A 22865-nucleotide genomic window follows, 5' to 3' on the forward strand; every position below is an offset into this window, starting at 1 on the left:
ATTCTTGTTTTGCTCAATGCCTACTTACGTTTCAATTTAACATTTATTAAACATCTACTACGTGCTAAGTATACAAAGAGGCAAAAGATGGTCCCTGCCCTTAAGGAGCTTATGATCTAATGGGGGAAAGAGACACTGTGCAAACAAATATATGCAAAGCAAACTATAAACAAGGTAAATATGAAATGATTAACAGAGGGGAGGCACTGGAATTAAGAGAGAAGACTTCCAGTAGGAAGCAAAATTTTAGTTGACATTTAAGAAAGCAAGGGAAGGCAGTAAGTGAAATGAGAATATTAGGCATAGGGGACAGTCGGAGAAAATGCCCAGAGAAATGAGATGGAGATTCTTGTTTATGGAATACCCAGGAGGCCAGTGTCAGAGGACAGAGGGGTACATCTTGGGAAGTAACTTATAAGGAGACCTAGATCTTCCCTTTGCTTAAACTCTTAGCGCGAATGCAAAATCTAACCCGGGTAAAGTCCCTTAGCCCCGCCTACCGCCTGCTCACTATTCACAGAGCCGAGTGGGCGGGGCCAAGGCTCACGTCAGCATCCCCGGGGTGGCCCGGTGGCGCTCCAGGGCACGTGGGCATCACAAGGAAAGGGCGGGGCTCCGGGACTCCAGAGCGGGGCGTGACGTCACCGGAGGTTGACGCGTTGCCAGGCGACCGTGGCGCCCGGAGTTAGTGGCGGAGTTGAGCGCGGCCCCACTGGGGTGGTGGTTGGGCCGCTTTAGCACCGGACTCAGACCGCTCAACTCTCCCCCGCCCCCCTCCACGCTTCCCTACCCTATCCCTCCCTCCACGCTCCCCCACCCCATCCCCGCAGAGATGGCTGTGGCCGCGGCCGTGGTGCCGCCAGTAAGCGTGGAGGAAACGGTGCTTCGGGCCCGTGGCGGGGACGCGAGCGGAGAAGGCCTGTACGTGGAACGGGGCCCCGGCGCGGCCTACCACATGTTCGTGGTGATGGAAGACCTTGTGGAGAAGCTAAAGCTGCTGCGCTACGAAGAGGAGATCCTGCGCAGAAACAACTTGAAACCGCTGTCCAGGTAGGACCCTGGGCCGTGGCCACGCCCCCCTCCCCGCCCCACGCAGGACTCCCGGTGCCTAGGGGCCAAATGGTGAAGGGGTCTGGCCGCTCTCACACTTTTATCGCAAAATCTGGATGAGATGGCTGAATCAGTCTCTCCTGTGCTTGCATGACCCAGCTAGGAGTCTTACCAAATTTGAGGACTCTTGGGCTCTTCTTCAGGGAGAGCGTGCAAGAGTTCAAATTGGGTATCTCAAAACGTGTAGCATTCACAAGGTACAGTGCAAGGAAAGGCTGGAGAATATATCGTAATGGATATGGACAAAGAGCCGAGGACCATGTCTGTCCTTCACTGCTATGTACAGCAGGTACCTGGTATATAATTCTCCAGCCTGTGTTCAAAACACTGTGTTCTCCGAGATCTGAGAAACAGTACTTACTTCTGTTTGGGGGAGAAATTCAGAACCTATTTTATCTACGGGACAGTGCCTCCTTCATTTTTAATTTTGGTAAAAATAGACAGCTTCTACTTTCTCTTCCAACCAACTTAGTCTAGATTTAGCCAAATAAATTGGTTTCATAAAATTTCTTTCCTAACTGATGCTAAGATTAATTTTGATTATTTTCGTGTTGCGCAGGTGAACTGGAATTAGAGTTAGATTCAATGTCGAACTTGCTTTACTTAATATGTAATAAAACTCAAATAATTTTTCTGAGTCTGTCTCAAACACCTTCTTTTACTCTTCATTGGTATAATCTCTAAAATTTAAACTACCCGGTCTTTACCCAAGTCATTCTTGTATAATTTATTCATAATGTGAAAAGTTGGAAGAAACAAACAATATGGTTATAATGTTGGTCTTAGTCATAGGTTGAAATACATGTGTGTATGTGTATATATGTAGATATTTATGATTTACATGTTATTAGAGATTGATTGCTTAGACTTGACTGATTAGAATAAAGTGGATCACTTATATTTTAATTCAACAAACACATAGTTCCTGTGTTTCTTTTATATCATTTATAACACAATACTGTGACCAGGGCATCAGGATCAGGATACTTGAGTGCATCTTAAATATGTGTATGGAGACATACTGGGTCTCTTCATTTCCATTTATCAATTTTGACTAGGACAGTGGAGGTAGTGATAACCATAATCTTGGGAGAAGCAGTGGAAGAGTTTATGAGGTATGTGTGTACTTGTATTTATAATATGTCATCTCCCTTCTTTGCTCTCTTTCTGTTATGGCCATTCACAGGTGGGCTATGTACTGAAAAAAGTTAACAAAAACTGAACTTCAAAATATATACATACCATGTTTTTAATAAATACCTTTTCTGCAAATTAATATTTATGATCATGACAGAGACAGGAAAGATTCTTGAACTAAAATTTAGAGTTGCTAGTTAGCTGTCTTGTTTTGAAATTATCAAATTTCATGGTATCTCAGATCTGATACTATTTTTGGTTGTATTTGGAAGTTAGAAAGCAGGTTGAATATTTTAGATGTGGAGTGTGGTATCTTAAAGCATTTTAACTTGTGTGATTTATTCAGGATCTTAATCTTTTTTTATTTAGGTTTCAGATATACTTCTTCATTTCCTTTCTTCTCTGTACTATAGGCATATTAGCTGGTATATTTCATGTGTAAGTAACAGTGATGATTTTCTGATTCTATAATTTGGAAAGACCATGCAGCCGTGAAAAGATCACAGAATTAGGTATCAAGATCCTGAGTTAGCAAATCCAACTCTGTCAGTAACTAGTTGCATGACTTTTCTTGCCAGTTTAAAACAGAATAAATACATTTAAAAAAATTAGCTTGGTAATTTTGTATGCCTCTTTTTCTTCATCTCTCATATGAGAAGACCTCTGCTTTCTTGCAGCTCTGACACACTTGTGAGTCTCTTTATTGATAAACTTTTAATGTCAATGTGGTATATTGAAGTTAAGAAAAGATCTATTTTTAGTTTTTTGTTTTTAATGTTGCCATTAAAATAAAACATCCTTTTGAAATATCGTAGATGTTACTTTTAGACAGATAAACTATTTTGCAGCTTTTTAAGGTTTCTTTTTTTTTTTTCTTCTTTGAAACAGACATTATTTTGCTTTGCCTACCAATCCAGGTGAACAGTTTTACATGTTTTGCACTCTTGCTGCTTGGCTAATTAATAAAGCAGGATGCCCCTTTGAACAACCACAGGAATATGATGACCCCAATGCAACAATATCTAATATATTATCTGAGCTTCGATCATTTGTAAGTGCAAAAGAGTTTGTATTTTCAAATTGTTAATTTTAAGCTCATTGTATTTCTAATTAATTCAATATAAATGCCAGACAATGATCCTTTTCCTATTTATGAGTTTCTAATTTTTTCAGATGGGATGTACCAAAATAATATCAAAGAATTGTAATTGCATTTAAAGTTTTATTAATGTAGTTTCTGCCATCTCTAGGTTGCTGAAGCTGTCTTCCAAAAATTGTTCACTTACATTGATGTATACTACAAAAATGTGTATATTTTTCTTAATCTTGAAAATTTCTTAATCAGAAGTAAAATATGAGTTTTTAGCTCACCTTTCTGAAAAAAAAAGCTGAAAACAATATATTTTATACATATTTGTTGTGGTTCAAATACTTTTATGAAAAATGCATTTTTTTAAAAAACAAAAAAAGTTTTTTTATTTCTATTCTTCTCCAGGGGAGGATAGTAGTAATACTAATAGATGTGATAAACATAATACGAGCATTTAATTCTAGAACTTCCTCCATCAGAGAAACTGTAGATTATCATCATATCTAATTATAAAAATTGTGAAAATTTAATCAGAGGCTATATCTACTTACCTTTATGCTTTCCATAATATTCCATTATATAGACCATAACCTCACTTTTCTTCTTTCACACCTTTGCCTTCCTAAACACACAGAGAAAACCAACTTTCCCTCTAACTTACTGTTGATGGTGCTACTACCATCCTTATGGTCACTCAGGCTTGAAAACTCAGGTTCTTCTTTGATTCTCCCCTCCATCTTTGTTTATATCTTATTTGTCATGTTCTACCAATTCTGCCTTCTATCTTTTCAGATCCATCTCATATCATGAAAGAAATGAGAGTTACTATGAGGTGTGGAAGAGAAGTACATTCTAGGAATGGAAGACAGCCATTGCAGAGTCAGGGAGAGATGGCATGTGAAATGAAACATGGTCAGAAACTAGAACAATCTTACTTACCCACAGGGTACAGGAAAATAAAATAAGTATAAGACTAGAAAAGAAAGATGGGTTCAGATGAGGCTGTGGGGAGCTTTGAGAAAAAACCTCAAATTTATATTTTTGGCCAAGAGGCAGTAGAGAGACACTGGAATATTTTGGGTCAAGATGTGATATGATCAGATCTATGCTTAAGGAATATCACTTTGGCAGCTGTGTTGAGAATAGTTTGCAGTAGAGAAATACTTGAGAGAAAAAGAACAATTAGGGAGCCAATGGAATAATGCAGGCAAGAAGAGAGCAGGCGTGAAATAAGGTATGGTAACTACATGAGAAAATTCAGATGTGAAAGATATTGTAGTGGTAAGGAAAAAAAAGGCCATATTGGGACCTTGAGTGAATATGTGAAGTATGGGAGAATGAAAAGTTGAGGAATAACAATATATGAAATAATAGTGATGCCTTTGACAGAAATAGGGTAGTTCAGTGGAAGAATGAGTTTTTTGGGGAAGATAATAAGTCCTCTTGAATATTTTGGGTTTTGATATAACTTCTTTAGATCTAGTTTGAAATGTTCAATAGGTAGGTGATATGAGACAAAAGAGACAAACCTAAATATATAAATTTGGGAGTCATCTGCAGAGAGATGATAATTAAGCCTACGGGGAACTATGGGGAAGTCACCAAGGGAGATTGTAGAGATATGAGAGAAACTGTAAAATGGAGCCTTGGAGCAAGAAGCATGATGTGGATGATGAATTAGCAAAGAAAGCTGAGAAATATTAGTCAGATATGATAAAGATAACTGGACAGAGTAGTGCCATAGAGAACATCCGTTCTTGCCTAGCCTATTATAATAGCTTCTTTTTTAAAAACCCTTACCCTCTGTCTTAGAATTGATACTGAGTATTGGTTCTAAGGCAGAAGAGCAGTAAGGGCTAGGCAACTTGGGTTAAGTGACTTTCTCAGGGTCACACTGCTAGGAAGTATCTGAGGTCAAATTTGAACCCAGGACTTCCCATTTCCAAACCTGACTCTCTATCCATTGAGCCATCTAGTTGCCCCTATAAATAGCCTCTTAAGTGGTGTTTCTGCCCCCAGGCTACCAAGTCCCTACCTGTGGTAGGACCAGAAAACTAAATATTGCAATGCTTTCCCTAATATATGGTCCCTTTAGTTCTATGTCTCTTTCTCATTATGTATATGAAGATATAATTGTGTTTCTGTGGGTATTTATGTTGAAAATGCAATCCTTCCTCATTCTGAGAGATGTAAATGAATCACATTTATATGTAATTATATTAATATGTTATCATTTTCTCCCCTTATCTGTATCTTTGTGTATTGGAAGCTTATTCTCCCTTCTACCTTATAGAATCTGTTAGCATTTCACATATAGAATAGAGAAGGAGAAGAAAAAGGAACACCCCCTACAAAATGCCTTGATTTTATGTTTTTACTTCTAAAATCTGTTGGAAAAGTTTCTTCTTTTCCAACTAAATTTATAATAACCATGTAGACACAGATAACCCCATCATACCTTGCTTCATGCATTAGCTAACCGTGACTAAGTTAAGAGAGCATCCCCATCTCCTTCAATCATTTACCATGCTACAGCATGCACAACAGTACTCCTCTAGACCAGAAGTAGCAGATAACATTGACACCCCAATAATCACCATCCTGAAACCTTGGAAAAGAAAAGGAACAGCTCTTAACACATATTGGAGATGGGACTTTTCAGGTAAAGCTGGAAAACAACCTTAGGAGTTATGCATTTCCCTGAACTGAACTGCCATATCTTTGGTCAAATCTGAATACAGATTTGCAAGTTTGTAGCATCCCATTCACATCTCTTGCTGAATATAAAATAGTATCTCTTGATAAATATCCTTAAAGTACATAAATCTTGAGTAGGTTTCTTTTTTCAGTCTCTTGTGTAAACACAGAGAGTTAATCATATATATCCATTTATTTGGAGAGACAGTTGCCATGATGAAATTGAAAAGGATAGGAAAAGCTGATTGTGTCTTCTCATTCTCAAGTACCTCAAAGTTTAGGATTTCTCAGTCCAGTTGCTTCCATGAGTGGTCCTAATTTACCATCCCATCCTTTTATCTTACTTCCATTATAATCTTCCAAATAATTAAGACTGCAGTAGGCCTTAAATGGCAAATAAAATGACTGATCTTTCTGCCTTTAATTTATCTCCTTTTCCATCCTCCATATGGGGATCCTAATCACTGATAACATTATCCCTCTTCTCAAAAACACATTGCCTTTCCATTACCTGCAAATTTATAAATTCATAATCTTGGTACTTTAAGATCTGCTCTACTCTAACATCACCTTTCTCACCTCATTTCAGACTATTCTGTTTCACTTATGCTGTGTTCTAGCCAGACTGCTTTTTTGTATCCTGTTGTCATTGTGTCTCAATTCCTTTGCTCAAACTATTCCTTCTCTCTGGAATAAAATTTCTCTTCCTTCCTAATTCCCTACCTGTTAAAATGCCTCATCTTTCAAGACCCAGTTGTGTTGACATACTTTCCTTGAAGCATTTTCTAATATTCTTATCCCTTTACTCCTGCCTTTTTTTTTTTAAAAGGGGGTCTTGGTATGTGATTTCAGTGGTATAGGGAACTCTACATAAGAAAACCTTACCTACCAATTCAGATCCAGCTACTGCTTTGCAACTACTGGTCTTTGTTGCTTTGGGGCACTGAGAGGTTAAGCAGCCAGCTAAGGATCATATATGAATCAGAAATGGGATTTGAACCCCAATTTTCTTGACTGAGATAATGCCTCCTATAACCTTTAAGCCTTGCATAATCCTTTATATTAGTTAAATGTGTATGTGGTGGTATTTCATTTCTATAAAATTATAAATCCTCATTACAGATAGTCGGAATTGTTTTTGTATCCTCCATGCCTAGAATAGACCCTTATGCATAGCAGGTATTTAATGTTTATTTAATTAAATTAAATTGAACTCATCACTTCAATGTTGAGGTTAGAGAGATTTTGTAAAACCAGTTGGCATTATATAGATCAAACAGCAGGCTTATTGATTTTTTTTCACTTTTCAACTGGTTGTTTTGGCTTTGTGTGGGCTGTCCTAAGAGAATAATGATTTTCCCTAGTCAGATAGCTCATCAGGAAAAGATGAATCGACTTCTTGCCAAATTTAGGCCATGTTATTTGTGTCTTAGAAAAAAAAAAGAAACGAAGGAAAAAAGATGGACTAGCAACATAATTATTTAAAACACTTTTTAACATTCCTCCCCCCAAATCAAACATATATATAGCATGTTATTTGTCATATCACATTTTGGATATAAATAAGAAAATAATCTCTTTATTTTAGGGAAGGTCTGCAGATTTTCCTCCATCAAAGTTAAAGTCAGGTCATGGAGAGCATGTATGCTATGTTCTTGATTGTTTAGCTGAAGAAGCCCTAAAATATGTTGGTTTCAGTTGGAAAAGGTAAGATCATCATAATACTAGTATTTACATAAGTAGCCTCTTAATCCAAACTGTTCAGAACCTTGAAAATTTATCTCATGAGAAACCCTTCCTGTTGTGATATAGAAGAAAAAAAAGTTAATGTAGAGCTGAAATGTTTAGAGACTTTTTATGCTAGGTTTAAAATAAAGTGTTAGATATTTTGCTTTTGTGATCATCTACATAAACTCATTCTGGTTGATGTGTGTGAATTTTATATTGATTGTTAGAGCAAGGCAGTACATTTAAGGTCATATAGACCAAATTACTCATTTTTACATGAATAATAAGTATGGTAAAAAAGGATAGATTAACAATTAAGAAGGTAAATCATTAATTTAATAACTCCCAAGGAAAAGTTATGAAATCCTAACTGTCATAAGTAACACAGTCTGAATTAGTACTGTGGTTTAGTAGAAAGAACATTGATCTAGGAGTTACAAGACCTGAGTTTGAGGCCTACCTTTAAAATTTTCTAGCTTATATGACTCTGAGCAAATCACTTCACCTCTGAGTTGCAGCTTCTTCATCTGTTAAATGAAGATTGTAATATGACCTACCACAGAGTTAAACTTAAAGTACTACAGATCAGTATACTAATGTAGTAACATGATAACAAACATTTTATCACACACACATTATTTGGAAGTTATGCACAAATACTAACTCATATTTTTTTCATATTCTTGGATGTTACAATTCAGGAAAATTCCAGTGAAAGACATATTTTGGCTAGTACTTTCTAAATCTCATGACATAAGTTAGAACAATTTTATAAGTGTTTATTTTGTTCTTAGCATTTTCCTTATTATTTCTTATATGATTTATTTTTTCAAGTCTAAATATCACAAACTAAGCTGTCTTCTTTTAGGCCAGTATACCCAGTAGAAGAATTAGAAGAGGAAACAGTTCCAGAAGATGATGCAGAATTAACAGTAAATAAAGTTGAGGAAGAAATTGTGGTACGTGTTTGTTTACATCAGGTTTTTCTTTAATTTTATTAATTAGTTCTGAGTTTCTTGCCTATGGATAAATATCTTTTTTTCTTATAAAAATAGGGAAGGGAGGGAGCTAGATTGCATAGAGAGCCAGACTTGGAAATAGGAGATCCTGTGTGCAAATGTAGCCGCAGATACTCCCTAGCTGTGTGACCATGGGCAAGTCCTTCATCTCAGTTGCCTAACCTCTTTTGCCTTGGAACTGACACTTAGTAGCAATTCTAAGACAGAAAATAAAGGTTTTAAAAAAAGAAGAATAGGGAAGGGAACAAGCATTTATTAAGTATCCACTATGTACAGGCACTGGGGTTACAATGGTGGAATTTGTAATGTTCTAGAATATAATTTTTTCATTGACTTTGAAAAGGGAAAAATATTAATTGTCGGTCCAATTGGCAGGGTTACTCATAAGAATAGAATAGACATATACTCTTTGTTTTTTCACTGACACTTCCAGGCCCTCCCTGTGCTAGAATCATTCAATATCTTCTCCTTCATATGTTCAGATTGAAGTTATCTACAAGCTTTCAGGACATTTTCCTCCTTTATCAAATGGTTTATCACCAGATTTGTAGTCCTCCTCATTTGGGAAACACTTGCCTTTCTGCTCTTCTCTCTGGATTTTTGTGATAATTCTCTCTTCTTCTCTACCTTGAATTTCTTCTCAGTTTCCATTGCTGAGTTCATGTCTCATCTACTAAACATCATTGTACCTCAGATACTCTGTCCTGGGCCCTTTTGTCTTTCTATATTAGAAGTTATTCACCTGGGACCAATAATCCTAATTTTAAATAATTTGAAAACTGTTTCAATATAATTAATTTGATTCTTTGTATTTTATTTTATGCTTTTGAAAAACCTCATTTCTAATAAAAGGCTCATGGTCTTGACTAGATTGCCAAAGGGGTCTATGGCAAAAAAGAGACTAAAAACCCTCTCTCCTCACTTTATCTTGATAATCTTATTGGTGCCTATGTATTCAATTATATCTCTATTCTGATGACTCCTAAATCTTTACACTCAAGTCTCATCTTTCTCCTGAACTCCAGTTTGCCCTTACCCATAGCAATGGATGTTCCATAGGTACCTCAGATGCAACATTTCCAAAATTAACTTATCTTCCCCTACCACATTGCTACTTTTTCTCTAAATTTCGCTAGTCAGTGGAGTCTTTTCACTAACCTTTCATTCACTTAGGTTTATACTTGGAAGTTGCCTCTGACTTTTCTCTCTTTTTTTCTCTCTACCTTCACTCCCCTGAAGTCAAATACCAACTTTTGACTCTGCTTTCACCCATCTTCATGCCACCAATCCTGTTTTCTCCTGTTACATAGTTAACACCCTTATTTTGTTTCAAAATGAAGTTTTGTATTCCCAGCACTTAGAGGAAATACTTAAATGCCTGTTGATTGATAGTTAAACCTTTCATCACCTCTTAATTGGGCCTGTTAATTGACTTTTATTCTCTCTTCTCCAGTCATTTTTCCACATACTTTTCTGTCTTCATGCCATTGCCAAAACAATCTTCCTAAAGCATAGGTCTAAACATGTCACTGCCCTACTCAAAAGTTTCAGTGACTCCCTCTTGCCTCTAGGGTGAAAGTAACAGGCTCCTTTGCTTGGCATTTAAAACTCTTCATAATCTGGTTTCAGTCTACCCTTATCAACCGGCTTATTTCAGATCATTCCCTTTAATATACTCTGTATTTTAGCCAAATACATAAGTCTTGCATGGTTCTATTCTTCTGTCCAAAGACCATAATTTCATTTTTCAGTACCACTTGTGTCTATAACAATACCACCCTACAGAAATGTTCAGATAAACAAATGCTGGTTAAATGTTCTTGAAGGCTTCAAATAAAAGATCTTATTTAAATTGCACTACACAATCTGGGCCTTTGTGCATGCTTAAGATACTGTTCATAATGTGAAACTAAAAGACCAGGTCACTAGTGTTTAAATCTACTTTTCTGCAACAAATCAAAATTGTAAGGCCAATGGAGACAGAGATACCTCCTCACATAGTCCTTTACCTAGAACATGAACTAGATTGGGTTGGCAATTTGATTGAATATGGAAAGATATGTGGAATTGCAGGGGTTGAAATAAATTAGAGAACTGCTTTATTCTGTGTGTAAGTTACTGTATTCTGAACTAATTAAAATTATCTATAACTAGTAAAGTACTGTGATAACTCAATATAGAAGTAACAAAGCAGAGGAAATTTCTCACTCACTAATTTTAAATGAAAATGGGAAAGCCATTTTATTACTGATAACCTCTGTTTATAAATTTGTTATCACCTGAAAGGATACACTTTCTTCTGTATTATAAATTGAAATTTTTAAGGTATATATAAAAGCCGTAGCAAGTCTTTTGAGTCAAATAAAAAATATAATTCTAAAAATATTTTCAATCTCCCTATTACATCAGATTCCTTTTTACTTATACTTTCCTATTCATTTTTTGCCCTGTTCAAAGGTTAAGTCTAGTCCTAGTGCTTCAATATTTAATTATAGCATCATAAAGGCTTTTAAAGCAAAAATCACAAAGAGAAGGAGGAGAGAAGAGCACACAAAGCATGAGCAGGGTGAATAAATATCATAGGATTCAATACACAAAATGATTGGTTTACAGAATTGAGGTGCAAGGACCAACTAAATGGTTAGAAGTTTGGTGACCAAGAGCCAACGATAAATCATCTGCTTTCCCAAAGGACTTAATAAAAACTCATTGTTACAGTTCAGGTATGAGATCATGGTCAGCCTTTTGGACAGCAAACCAGACATCCTTGAAGGATGTCATAACTAAAGATAATAGGCCCAACAACTCCTTTCCTTTCACATACAGCCCTCCCAGTAGAGCACAGATTATTAGCAGAAGAGATGGGTTTCTAAACCTCACCCATTACAAACCAGCTGAATGCTGAACTAAGTTTGGAAACAAAGAATCATGACTTAATCAATTATAAGAAGTAGGCAAGAGCAAAATTTTAGTCTTCAGCTCAGGCTTGTGAATTAGTCAGTCTAAAGTCTTTTCTAAAATATAAGTTCTGCTAAAAAGAGTGGCAGAATTAAGTTAATTTCCACACTAGCTAGTTTTTTCTAATAGACTTATATTCTTTCCTATGTGGCCTGTTTCTAGGATCCTTAATGACAGTGCATATTCATTTTCATACCTGCACTTCTCTTTTTCACATTTCTTTACAATATTAATACATTCTTTTCAAAGTCCTATTTACACCTTACATCTCTTGTCTAGCAGAATTCTCAGGTAGCATTCTCTCCTATGCCTATCTTCATTATTCTCCCTTTATTTCTCACTTCTCCCAATACCAGGCATCAAATTTAGAAATTGGGGGAGGGGGCTGTTAGAAGGCTAAAAATTTGGGGAAGTATTGGACTTGTTTCTACAGGCTATTAAAAATACAGTTAGAGTAACTGATTGGACTACCTGAGCATGTGACCAGGTTGTAATTGGAAATTTTTGGGGTGAATAGTTTAAGCAGCCTAAACTCAGGACAAAAGGCTAGACCAGTGATGGTAAACTTATGACACATGTTTCAGCACTGACAGGGTTAGCCATTTTCGATTATACGTGGCACATACAGAAAAGTATGAGGCCTCATGCTGAGGATGAAACATTTGCTGTAGGGTAGTGTAGACACTCTGTACTCTATAGATGACAATTCTACCTATATTAATTTACCTACTTTGTTTATTAAATAAAGTTACATATTACAATTATACATTTTTTATTTAAACTATAAATATCACAAAATTATGGTTTTTTTCTCGAAGTGACACACCACCTGAGTTATGCTCAGTTTTTTGGCAAATTTTGACACACTAATAAGCTCAAAAGGTTGCCCATCACTGGGCTAGACTGTAGGAAACCTAAGGTAAATTCTCTGTCATTATAAGGATTCAAAGTTGCTTTGAAGAATATACTATATCAATCTAGGATGATTGTGAAGCCTTTAGAATTTAGAAGAATCTTGACTTGTTTTAAAATTTTCTAGACAATCAAGCAATCTCTAGATAGATAAACATACACAGAAAAAAAGGAAAGAAGTTACTTTCTCTTCTTTGGTGTCAAACTTGGTTATTAAAATGATTATAGGGGCAGCTGGGTGGCTCAGTGGATTGAGAACCAGGCCTAGAGACAGGAGGTCCTAGGTTCAAATCTGGCCTCAGATACTTCCCAGCTGTGTGACCCTGGGCAAGTCATTTAACCCCCATTGCCTACCCTTACCACTCTTCTCCCTTGGAGCCAATACATAGTAATTAAAATAAAATAAAATAAAATAAAATAAAATAATTATAATTCCTGCATGTGTGTTTTTTGTTGTTTTGATTTTTCATCATCATGTTGGTTTTTTCCCTGGTATTGCTTATTCTTATTTCACTAACATAACTCTTCTTGTGTCTCTGTATTCTTTATAATTGACCTTTGGTTACAGTATTACATTCATAATACCACAATTTAACTTTCCACAATTGCTAGGCATCTACTTTGTTTCTAATCTTTTGCTACCATTAAAATAAAAAGTACTACCATAAACATTTTGGTATATATAGGGTTTTCCTTTCTTTGGCCTTCTTGGAGAGTCACAGAAAAATTTCTGGGTCAAAGGATATGGGCAAAATTTAGTCACTTTTTTAGCTTAATTATAATTACTTTCCAAAGTGGTTAAACCACTTCACAGCTCCACTAGAATACATCTGTATTGACTCTTTTTCCATAGCCCTTTGACATTTATTAATAGCATCTTTTTTAATATTTGTCACTTTACTACGCATGATATGAAACCTTGGAGTTGTTTTGATTGCTATGTCTTTTATTTAGTCATTTAGAGCAATCTTTTATATAGATTTTAATAGTTTACAATTTTTTTTGACAAATGTTTGTTTTCAAAATTTAGCTTATTTGACCACACATCAGGATAGAATGGTTCTTAGACATATATTTATACTCATTCCCTATATTATATCTTGGATATCAAAAACCCTTTTCAGAGATATTTGATGCAAATTTATTTTACAAATTGACAGCTTTCTTTATCATAATTAACTTTGTTCATGCAAAAGCTTTTAAAATTTAATCAAAATTATCTATTATCTTTTTGATGACTTTTATCCCTTGTTTGGTTAAGAAGTTTCTTTGAAGGAATAGGTAGGTGGCTCAGTGGCTTGAGTGCCAGGCCTACAGATGGGAGATCCTGGGTTCAAATCTGGCCTCAGACACTATCTGGCTGTGTGACCCTGGGCAAGTCACTTAACCCCCATTGTCTAGTCCTTACCACTCTTCTACCTTGGAACCAATTCATTGATTCTAAGACAGAAGGTAAGGGCTTTTTAAAAAAGGACTTTCTAGCTAGTCATATCTATGAAAGTTAAGTAATTTGGTTCTCATATATTTTCATATGTCATTATTCAGGGCTGTATGGGTTTTTAGCTTATTGTGGTATATGGTGTTAGATACTGGTCTAAAACCAATTCCTGCCAATTTTTTTTTACATTTTCCCAGGAGTTCTTGTCAAAGGGAATTCTTCCACAAATAATGGGTTTATCATTACTGTATTATTGAGTTAGAATGTTTCTGCTTCTTCTTTATCCAGCCTATTCTACTAATATACTTTTCTGTTTTATGACCTTATAACCAATTCCAGAAAAAAATTGATGATTATTCCTTTATAATTTATCTTCACATTCTATGTTTATAAAACATCATTGCCTTAGTTCATTTGTATGATAACTGTCCCAAATCTTGCTGCCCTACAAATAGCTTCAAAAGACTAAGGAACCTCTCATTTCTAGGACTTAACATAGATCTTTTCTTTTTCTTGATCATAAGATTGAGTCCCAATAAATTTCCCTCTCCATTCATTTTGGGTCCATCAAATGTCTAGTAACTATTTCTCTTTTTAAAAAAAGAAATATCAATGTATATGTCAAGGATTTGTTTTGTCAGTGTAGATTAAACACATCTCAATCTTTTTTTTTTTAACCCTTACCTTCTGTCTTGGAGTCAATACTGTTCCAAGTTCCATGTTCTGCTCCAAGGCAGAAGAGCAGTAAGGGTAGGCAATGGGGGTCAAGTGACTTGCCCGGTGTCACATGGCTGTTAAGTGTCTGAGGCCAGATTTGAACCTAGGACCTCCCGTGTCTAGGCCTGGCTCTATCCACTGAGATACCCAGCAGCCCCACTTCTTAATAAAAATTCATGAGTTGCTATAACCCAAAAGATTAATTATCTAGCAGCCTACCCACAGATAATAAAGAATATCTGAACTTTGCTAGGATGGTTCCTATAAGACAAGCATTAATTCTGTCACCAATAAATATTACTTTTAATATAGTGTAGTACTTCATGCACAACCTCTCTAAATTTGTCTTTTTGTTTCCCCACATGATAGTCTTAGAATAAGCCTAACATAATATTTTGTTTGTTTATTCACATAATATTTTTTAAATTCTGATTTCTGATAACAATGTATTGAAGAAATTTCTTTCTTTTCCTAGGAAGAGGAGACTGACAATGAAGAAAACTTTATTGATCTCAATGTTTTAAAGGCACAGACCTACCGATTGGTGAGTTACATCTAATACTGATTCTTGAACAAAAAACATTGGGGAATTTTAGCTTTAAATCACTGTTTATATTTTGGTATAAGTTGAAATGAATAGAACTGGCTGTTTTGTCCTTCGAGGACTTTGTTTAAAAGTTCTTTATTTTCATGTATCTAAAAATATAATAAAACCAAAAAATGAATAAAAAATTATAACTAATTTATCTTAGTTGAATCCATTTAACATGATACAGTAGAAAGAAGGTTCTGCTCTTTAGTGGTTCTTTGGCCATGTATAAATGTTTAACTCTTCTGAACAGTCTGTTCCATTCCCTTTTAAATAAGGGTGATGGTAATTATTTTGTTTACTTCATAGGGTTGTGTGAGAAAATCAGTCTTGTAAGTGCTTTATAAATGTGAGTTTGCTTTTATAACTAAGGGCCAAATAAGCAGTAATACTGTCTCTAGGGCTCATTTGGCATTATCAAATGCTACTTTGTGTCATTAATATTATTTCTAATTTTTTATTTATTTAATTTACTTAGAATATTTTTCCATAGTTACAAGATCCATGTTCTTTCCCTCTCCTCCTCCCCCCTCCCCCAGGGCTGACAAGCAATTCCACAGGGTTATGCATATGTCATTATACAAAACCTATTTCCATATTATTCATATTTGTAATAGTGTTCTTCTAATGCCAAAATCCCAGTCATATATCCATCGAACCATGTAATCAGTCATATGTTTTTCTTCTGCGTTTCTGCTCCCATAGTTCTTTCTCTGGATGGGGATAATGTTCTTTCTCATAAGTCCCTCAAGATTGTCCTGGGTCTTTTCATCGCTACTAGTAAAGAAGTCCATTACATTTGTTTGTGCCACACTGTTTCAATTTCTGTGTACCATTAATATTATTAAATGCAAAATCCTATTTACTAAAATTCTCAAATGTGGAGACTTTAATTTATACTTCTGTGTTGTCTCTATAGTGCCCTCTGTAATGAAAGAATATTTATTGATGGTTGACAAATTAGAAAGAAAATCTAAATGTGATTAGGGCTTTTTTTGTAGTCAGACCTAATGCCATACTTTTGAACAGTTGTTCAACTGGTTAGCTTGGTAGCTACAGTAAAGAAACTTCACTCCCTACTGTTTATTTTCCTCTCTTTGATATTTGCCTTCCTTTTCAGTCCATATTACCCAGGATTGTCATTTTACCATTCCATTCTTTCTCCCTGGCCAAGTCCTGGATGTCGAGGACAAAGTGTTCAGTGGTTTTTGGTATTAGTGAGAGGGAGGAGGAAAAGGGCCAGGTTTTCTGACCCCAGTTCTAGTGTTCTTCCCACTACCTGATGAGAAAAAAAGAGGGAAACAAGCCAATACACCAATATCTGAGGCCTACAAAAGGAGGAAGTGTTAGAACCTGCTGTGGGTCTAGCAGGATATAATAATGAACACAACTGTCTTTCAAACATTTGTCTAGAAATGTGTCTCTCAGTTCAGAGAAAGGGAGAAGTTAGCAGTGGGAACTAGTAAAAAAAAGAGAATGAATGAAACCTAACAGTGCATGAAGGAAAAAAGTAATAAAATGTAGGTGTCTTGAAAGCAAGTTGATCATAGAAGGGAAAGAGTACTGGGATAACAGAGACTAGTTTAAAATCCAGCCTTTTCTGCTTATCTGAGTGACCTTGGGCAAGTCATTTAACCTCCCTGCATCTCAAGTTCCTCGTCTATAAAAAGAGGAATTTGGATTAGACAGCCTTTGAGGTCCCATCCAGTATTAAGTATATATTCCTTTGACCACTGACAAAAACAGTATTATGCACACAGACTAGCATGAAAGATTTATGATTACTAAGGCTATACCCAATATAAGTTTATGGAAGAATACTTTGCATGAAGACACTATAAACCTATATCAAATGAAAACTGGAAACCAAAGAGGTGTTGGGGCACATTCCACTGGCAGTCCTCTTACCTGGGGAGACAGTTAGCCCAAGTGAAATAAAACCATCTTTGTATCCTGAGCAATTGCTCAGGAGGAGAGAAGTAAGTTTCGTTTAATTATATAGCAAAAAAAAAGAAATAACTGTAGGGACTATGACTTTTGAAAAAATGCCAGTCATTCCTGCTCTTAAATGAAACATGTTCCCTGATAACTGATTTTTTCTGGGTAACTCTTAATGTGGGAAAACTGCTAACATCCTGGTGATGACTGTCAAGGAGCTTATCTATAAGGGAACCATATAACTGCTGGCAACTGAGAACTGAGGGTAATTTCTGTTCGTGGAAAGAGAGAGAGCAAGAGAGAGAGAATAAGAACTGCCATTAAGACTATGACTCATCCTGGCTGGAAAATACCTAAATTCTCTACCATAGATGGGTAAATCATCTGAGTGCATTGCTTTCAAAATTCAAGGGGCAAAGGACGTGGAGCCTGGGAAGAGGAAGAACAGAATAAAAGGAGTACTTTTTTAAGTTTATAGAATTTAAGAAATAAAGCCTTTATTTGTTAAAAGCATTTTATTTTGTCACTAATGGTTTTATGGACCATTACAAATTGAGAGATACTGATCCAGCAATATGATCTTTCCAGAGCCATATGCTCAGTAGTAGGACAGGGATCTGACACATTTATTCACATGAGGACAAATAGTCAAAGATGTTATACCTATGTCCTCAACCTTCCCAAAATTAAAACACAAAGGAGTGATTGGGGAATGGGTCACTAGGGAATGATACCAGAAAGAGTTCTATTCCTGTATCTCCCAACTGAAAGCCCTATTCCTCCTCCTCTTATCCCACTGGGTCCCTTTTTACTTTTCACCCTCATTGTTCATTCACCATTTCCTGCCCTGTTCAAACTGGGACTTTGACCCACTCCCCGTTTAGGGGTTAGGAGAAATGTATCACATTCCAAGTTGGAACTCTTCCTGCCCTTTATTTATTCATTCATTCATTTATTTATTTGTTTGTTTGTTTGTTTGTTTGTTTGTTTATTTGTTTGTTTTTGCCATAAATATTGTTAAACTATTGGTTGGGTTCTATAGTACTAAATAGTATGGAACTACTATATTTTTATTTATTTATTTTTATTTTTTTGCCATGGTTACATGATTCTTGTTTTCTCTCTCCCCTCTCCCCTCTTTCCTCCCTATCCCCTAGAGTTGACAAGCAATTTCACTGGGATATATATATATATATATATATATATATATATATATACATATATATATATATATATGTCTCATATATATATATTATCACTCAAATCCTTTTTCTATATTACTCATTCTTGTAATAGAGTAATCTTTTAAAACCAAAACCCCAAATCACATACCCATATAAACAAGTGATAAATCATATGTTTTTTTCTGGATTTCTACTCTCACAGTTCTTTCTATAGATGTGAATAAATTCTTTCTCATGAGGGCCCTCAGTTGTCCTGGATTATTAAATTGCTTTTAGTAGCAGAGTCAATCACATTTGATCATTCCACAATGTTTCAGTTACTATATACAGTTTTCTCCTGGTTCTAAGCTTGTTTCACTCTGCATCAGTTCATATAGGTCTTTCCAGTTCTGATAGAAATCAAGCAATTCATCATTCCTTATAGTACAACTGGAACTTCTATATTTTTAGTATCGTATGGGTTAAATCAGCATTTGTGGGTTATCTTGGGAATGTAGCTACCATTTCATTTAATTACCTCCCCTGCCAGATTATGAGCTCCTAGGTCACAGGAAATACATCTTTTTGTATTTCCCTAAGTACATGGTAAGTACTTTGTACATAGTAAAGACTCAGTAAACATTTGTTGAACTTAAGATGAAATAACAGACCACTGAACAATGGGAATTCAACCAGAGGTATGCTAGAGCCAGCTCAAACTGGCTCAGTAGTTTAATTTTCAGAGTGAGCATTTATAAGTTGGAAATCAGTAAATATTTATCTCCAATATCAAGAAATACTTCAAATCAAGGCTCAATTTATTATTTTATTTATTGTCTAGGTTTAAGAAAGTGATGGAGAATGTTAACAATGCAAATTAAACTTTATAAAGTGTCATGAACTTTTTCCCCCCAGAGAACCAATTGTTAAATGTTTACCAGCAAACCACTGAATAGAACTATTAACTTAGCATTTAAATCCAAACAAGCCCAGGAATTCTGAATTAAAATCCGACAACAGTTACAATGTCATTAACTGCCATGTCCCATTTGAATGCATTATTTTACACAATATTTTTTCTTGGTGATCCTGGGATGAAGGTAAAAGTAGGAGTATAGAATAGAGATGGCGCACTTAGTTATAAAAGGAAAGGAAAAATAGTTTAGATGAAAGTATAAATGATTATTAGAAGGAAGAAAATGTGCTTCTTCATAATTTTATATCAGATATTAAAGTCTTATGACTTTTTCCTTGGGAAAAAAATAACCAATTATGAGTAGTGAGACACAAATAGCACCTTCCCTGTCCTGATTCACCACTAGTGTGTGTCCTGGCTGGAACTTTATCTTATCCCAGTTACATAGAATAGGTAATTTTTTTTTTTTACTTTGTGACTTTGCAAAATCTTCTAAGTATGAAATTCCATTGACTCGGGTTGTATGATAAATATCTTCCACAGATAAGACTATGATTGCTATTCCACAAGAGGAAAAAGTCTAGAATACCAGGTGTTTGTGGATGGTCAGCCTTCAAGTACTAATGAGGCAGAAAGCTCTTTCATTTTTGAAAAATCTGGCAAGCTCACAATGTTGCCCACTAAAGCCATCTGCCTGAGACAGCTGTGTGTGTCTGACTGCATCTTAGGACTGCACAGGTTGCGCTTTCACAACAGGATTACTATTTAGGTTTGTCTCATAATAGATTTCAGATTTTATGATTCAACACAGAGGTCTTGAAAGGTAGAAGGGATTATTTTAGTAAAAGTGAATAAAAGGGGGCCTTTACTAAGGCAAGAAATATGAAACTTTAAAGAAAATACAATAATGTGTCATGTATAAAACTATCAAATGTGTTCACTTTGAAGTTATTTATATGCTTGCTGTTTGGAAGAGTGTTCCAGTAGAAACAGCGTTAGGAGTGGTGCCCAGATCCTTGTATCTAGAACCCAAATCTACTGAGAAACCACTAGGAAAACAGAGGCTTTTGGTGATTGGGTATCTCTGGTGGCAGTGATAAGAGAGGGTTTAGGCTGCATAAATGTGAGAATGAAGGTTGGGCTAGGGCTGAGGGGGGGATAGTGTGGCAATGTCTGTTCACATTTAACAGTATCACATTGGCACACTGCATTTTCTTTCTCTAGTTAAAAAAAGCAAGGGAGCTATGCATGCTCTAAATGCTATTTTTAAATGCCCATCACTTCATTTCAAAACATTTTTTTCAAACATGTCATAGACACTATTCTTCATTGAAATGCTCAATTTGAGATTTTAGAAACCAAATCCTTAGTTATACAGAATAAAACTAAGCATCTTAAAAGGTTTGAACACAATTGGTTTTTAATTGCTTAGCAAAAAATATCATTGTACCACGAATGTGAAATTTCAGTTTGAAAAGCAAAAGCTGTAAGAAAATGAAAGTAGGGGCTTAGAATGGAAATGTTATTTTAGTTTTAGCTTTAATGTTACTAGTACAAGTTTGTAATAATATGGCAGTCAAAAAGGAAACATGATTTTTTTTGTTAATTTGAAAAGTAACCATTCTTTTATGCTTTTTTTCCTTATGTGTTTATAATTCTCCATGGTAGGGGGAAGCTGGGTGGCTCAGTGGATTGAGAGCCAGGCCTAGAGAAAGGAGGTCCTAGGTTCAAAATCTGACCTCAGACACCTCCCAGCTGTGTGACCCTGGGAAAGTCACTTGACCCCCATTGCCTAACCCTCACCATTCTTCTGCCTTGGAACCAATAAACAGTATTGGTTCCAAGACAGAAGGTAAGAGTTTAAAAAAATAATAATTCTCCATGATAGAATAAAGACTATGGCTGAATTGTTTTTAGTTCTCCAGCTTTTCCCTCATTCCTAGAACCTAAACATCTGGAAATGGACATATATATGGAAAAGTGGGGAGAAAAGTCTATCTCCTCTGCTTTTAGGAGGAAAAATGATTCTTGCACGCCTCAGTAGAAAGAACAGAGTTAAGCTCAATCTGTTCATGTAGTTTTAGATTCTCTTTACTCAGAATAGGATGGATTCTCACTTTGATCTGAGTAGTACAACTGTGGAATTGGAAAAGACAGAAAGAAGGATTTTTCAATGTTCCTTCTGGTTCAGAAAAATTTGGAGGTGCTTCCTAACACTAGGATAAATAGCATTCTATTATGTCATGTGGCAAATAAAACCTTGTGGATGTAACAGTTTGGTGGTGACACCTTAAATAAAAGGATATTATAGTTTGTGTCCTCCAGAAATTTAACATAAAAATCTTAATCCATATGATTTCTTGATGATGTCATTGTTGTTGCTATTGTTGGCTTGAAGCCCTGGGGTCATCTTTGATTCAAAGTATCAAGTATTTGTATTTCCTATATATCCAGTTACCAAGTTGTATCAAGTCTCCAATGCCTTTCAACTCATTTCTTTCCTTCCTTCCTTCCTCTCCTCTCCCTATCCCTTTGTCTCTCTCTCTTTCTCTCTCTCTCTCTCTCTCTCTCCACTCCCCCCAGCACTCCTCCATCCCTCTCCCCCATTTTTAGAGCAATAAGGGCTAAGCCATGGAGGTTTAGTGATTTGCCCAGGGTCACTCATCTAGGAACAGTCAGTCTGAGGTCACATTTGAACTCAGAACCTCCATCTCTAAGCCTGCCTCTCAATCCACTGAGCCACCTACCTAGCCGCCTCTCCCCACCTTCTTTGTTTCTAAAGCTAGCATCCTAATTCTAGACCTCATCACTAATTGCCTGGATTATTACAGGAGCTAAGATCCTTTTAACTTTAGTCTTTCTCCAATACATTCAGAATATCCATATACATACAGTAGTCCCCCCGCCTTGCCCACAGTTTCAGTTACCGGAGGACATTCATGAAAAGAAGGTAGGCAGGGAGGGGGTTGCTGGATGAGGTAGTACAGTATCAAATACTGTTAGTACTTGAGTGGGGCAGAGGTCTTTTCTCTCTGCACCTGGAGGAGGTCCACCCATGTATCAGTTCATCTGCTTTCAGTTGGGGGTGGTGTGTTTAGGGCTTTTTATGGGAGTGGGGGTAGAGGGCGAGCTGCAAAGTAAAGTTAACATGTTAAAAGTTAAAATGAAAACTGTTAACAATTTCAGGCATGCACTGTGTGGGGTCTTGGAATGTATCCCCCATGGATAACAGGGACTACTGTATAATGATATTTATAAATATGTAAAAATTATATAGTATGTTTTACTACTATGTTTAATGTTGGTAGTGGCTTACTATGTTTTAATTTATCAATTAAACTTTATTATACATTTTTGTACATATATGTGGGGTCAGCAGGGTGCTTGCTTATATCTTATAATATATGAAGGAGAGAAGTCAAGGCTATGAGTGTAGATAGCTTTTTCTAGGAG

At 35.9% G+C, this 22865-nt stretch overlaps 1 protein-coding gene across 2 annotated transcripts in view; it reads left to right on the plus strand.

The window, feature by feature from the left end:
- The first annotated feature begins 706 nt into the window (after nucleotides 1–706).
- Nucleotides 707–22865, plus strand: part of IFT57 (intraflagellar transport 57) — a 79217-nt gene continuing 57058 nt past the window's right edge. For both annotated transcript variants that reach the window (XM_044670105.1, XM_044670107.1), the window contains exons 1-5: nucleotides 707–1050; nucleotides 3136–3298; nucleotides 7623–7741; nucleotides 8631–8721; nucleotides 15282–15350. In XM_044670105.1, coding sequence (XP_044526040.1) covers nucleotides 833–1050; nucleotides 3136–3298; nucleotides 7623–7741; nucleotides 8631–8721; nucleotides 15282–15350 — 660 coding nt within the window. In that variant the 5' untranslated portion in view covers nucleotides 707–832. The remainder of the gene's footprint in view (nucleotides 1051–3135; nucleotides 3299–7622; nucleotides 7742–8630; nucleotides 8722–15281; nucleotides 15351–22865) is intronic.

The sequence above is a fragment of the Gracilinanus agilis genome, chromosome 3 (assembly GCF_016433145.1).
Source record: "Gracilinanus agilis isolate LMUSP501 chromosome 3, AgileGrace, whole genome shotgun sequence".
Taxonomy (NCBI): Eukaryota; Metazoa; Chordata; class Mammalia; order Didelphimorphia; family Didelphidae; genus Gracilinanus; species Gracilinanus agilis.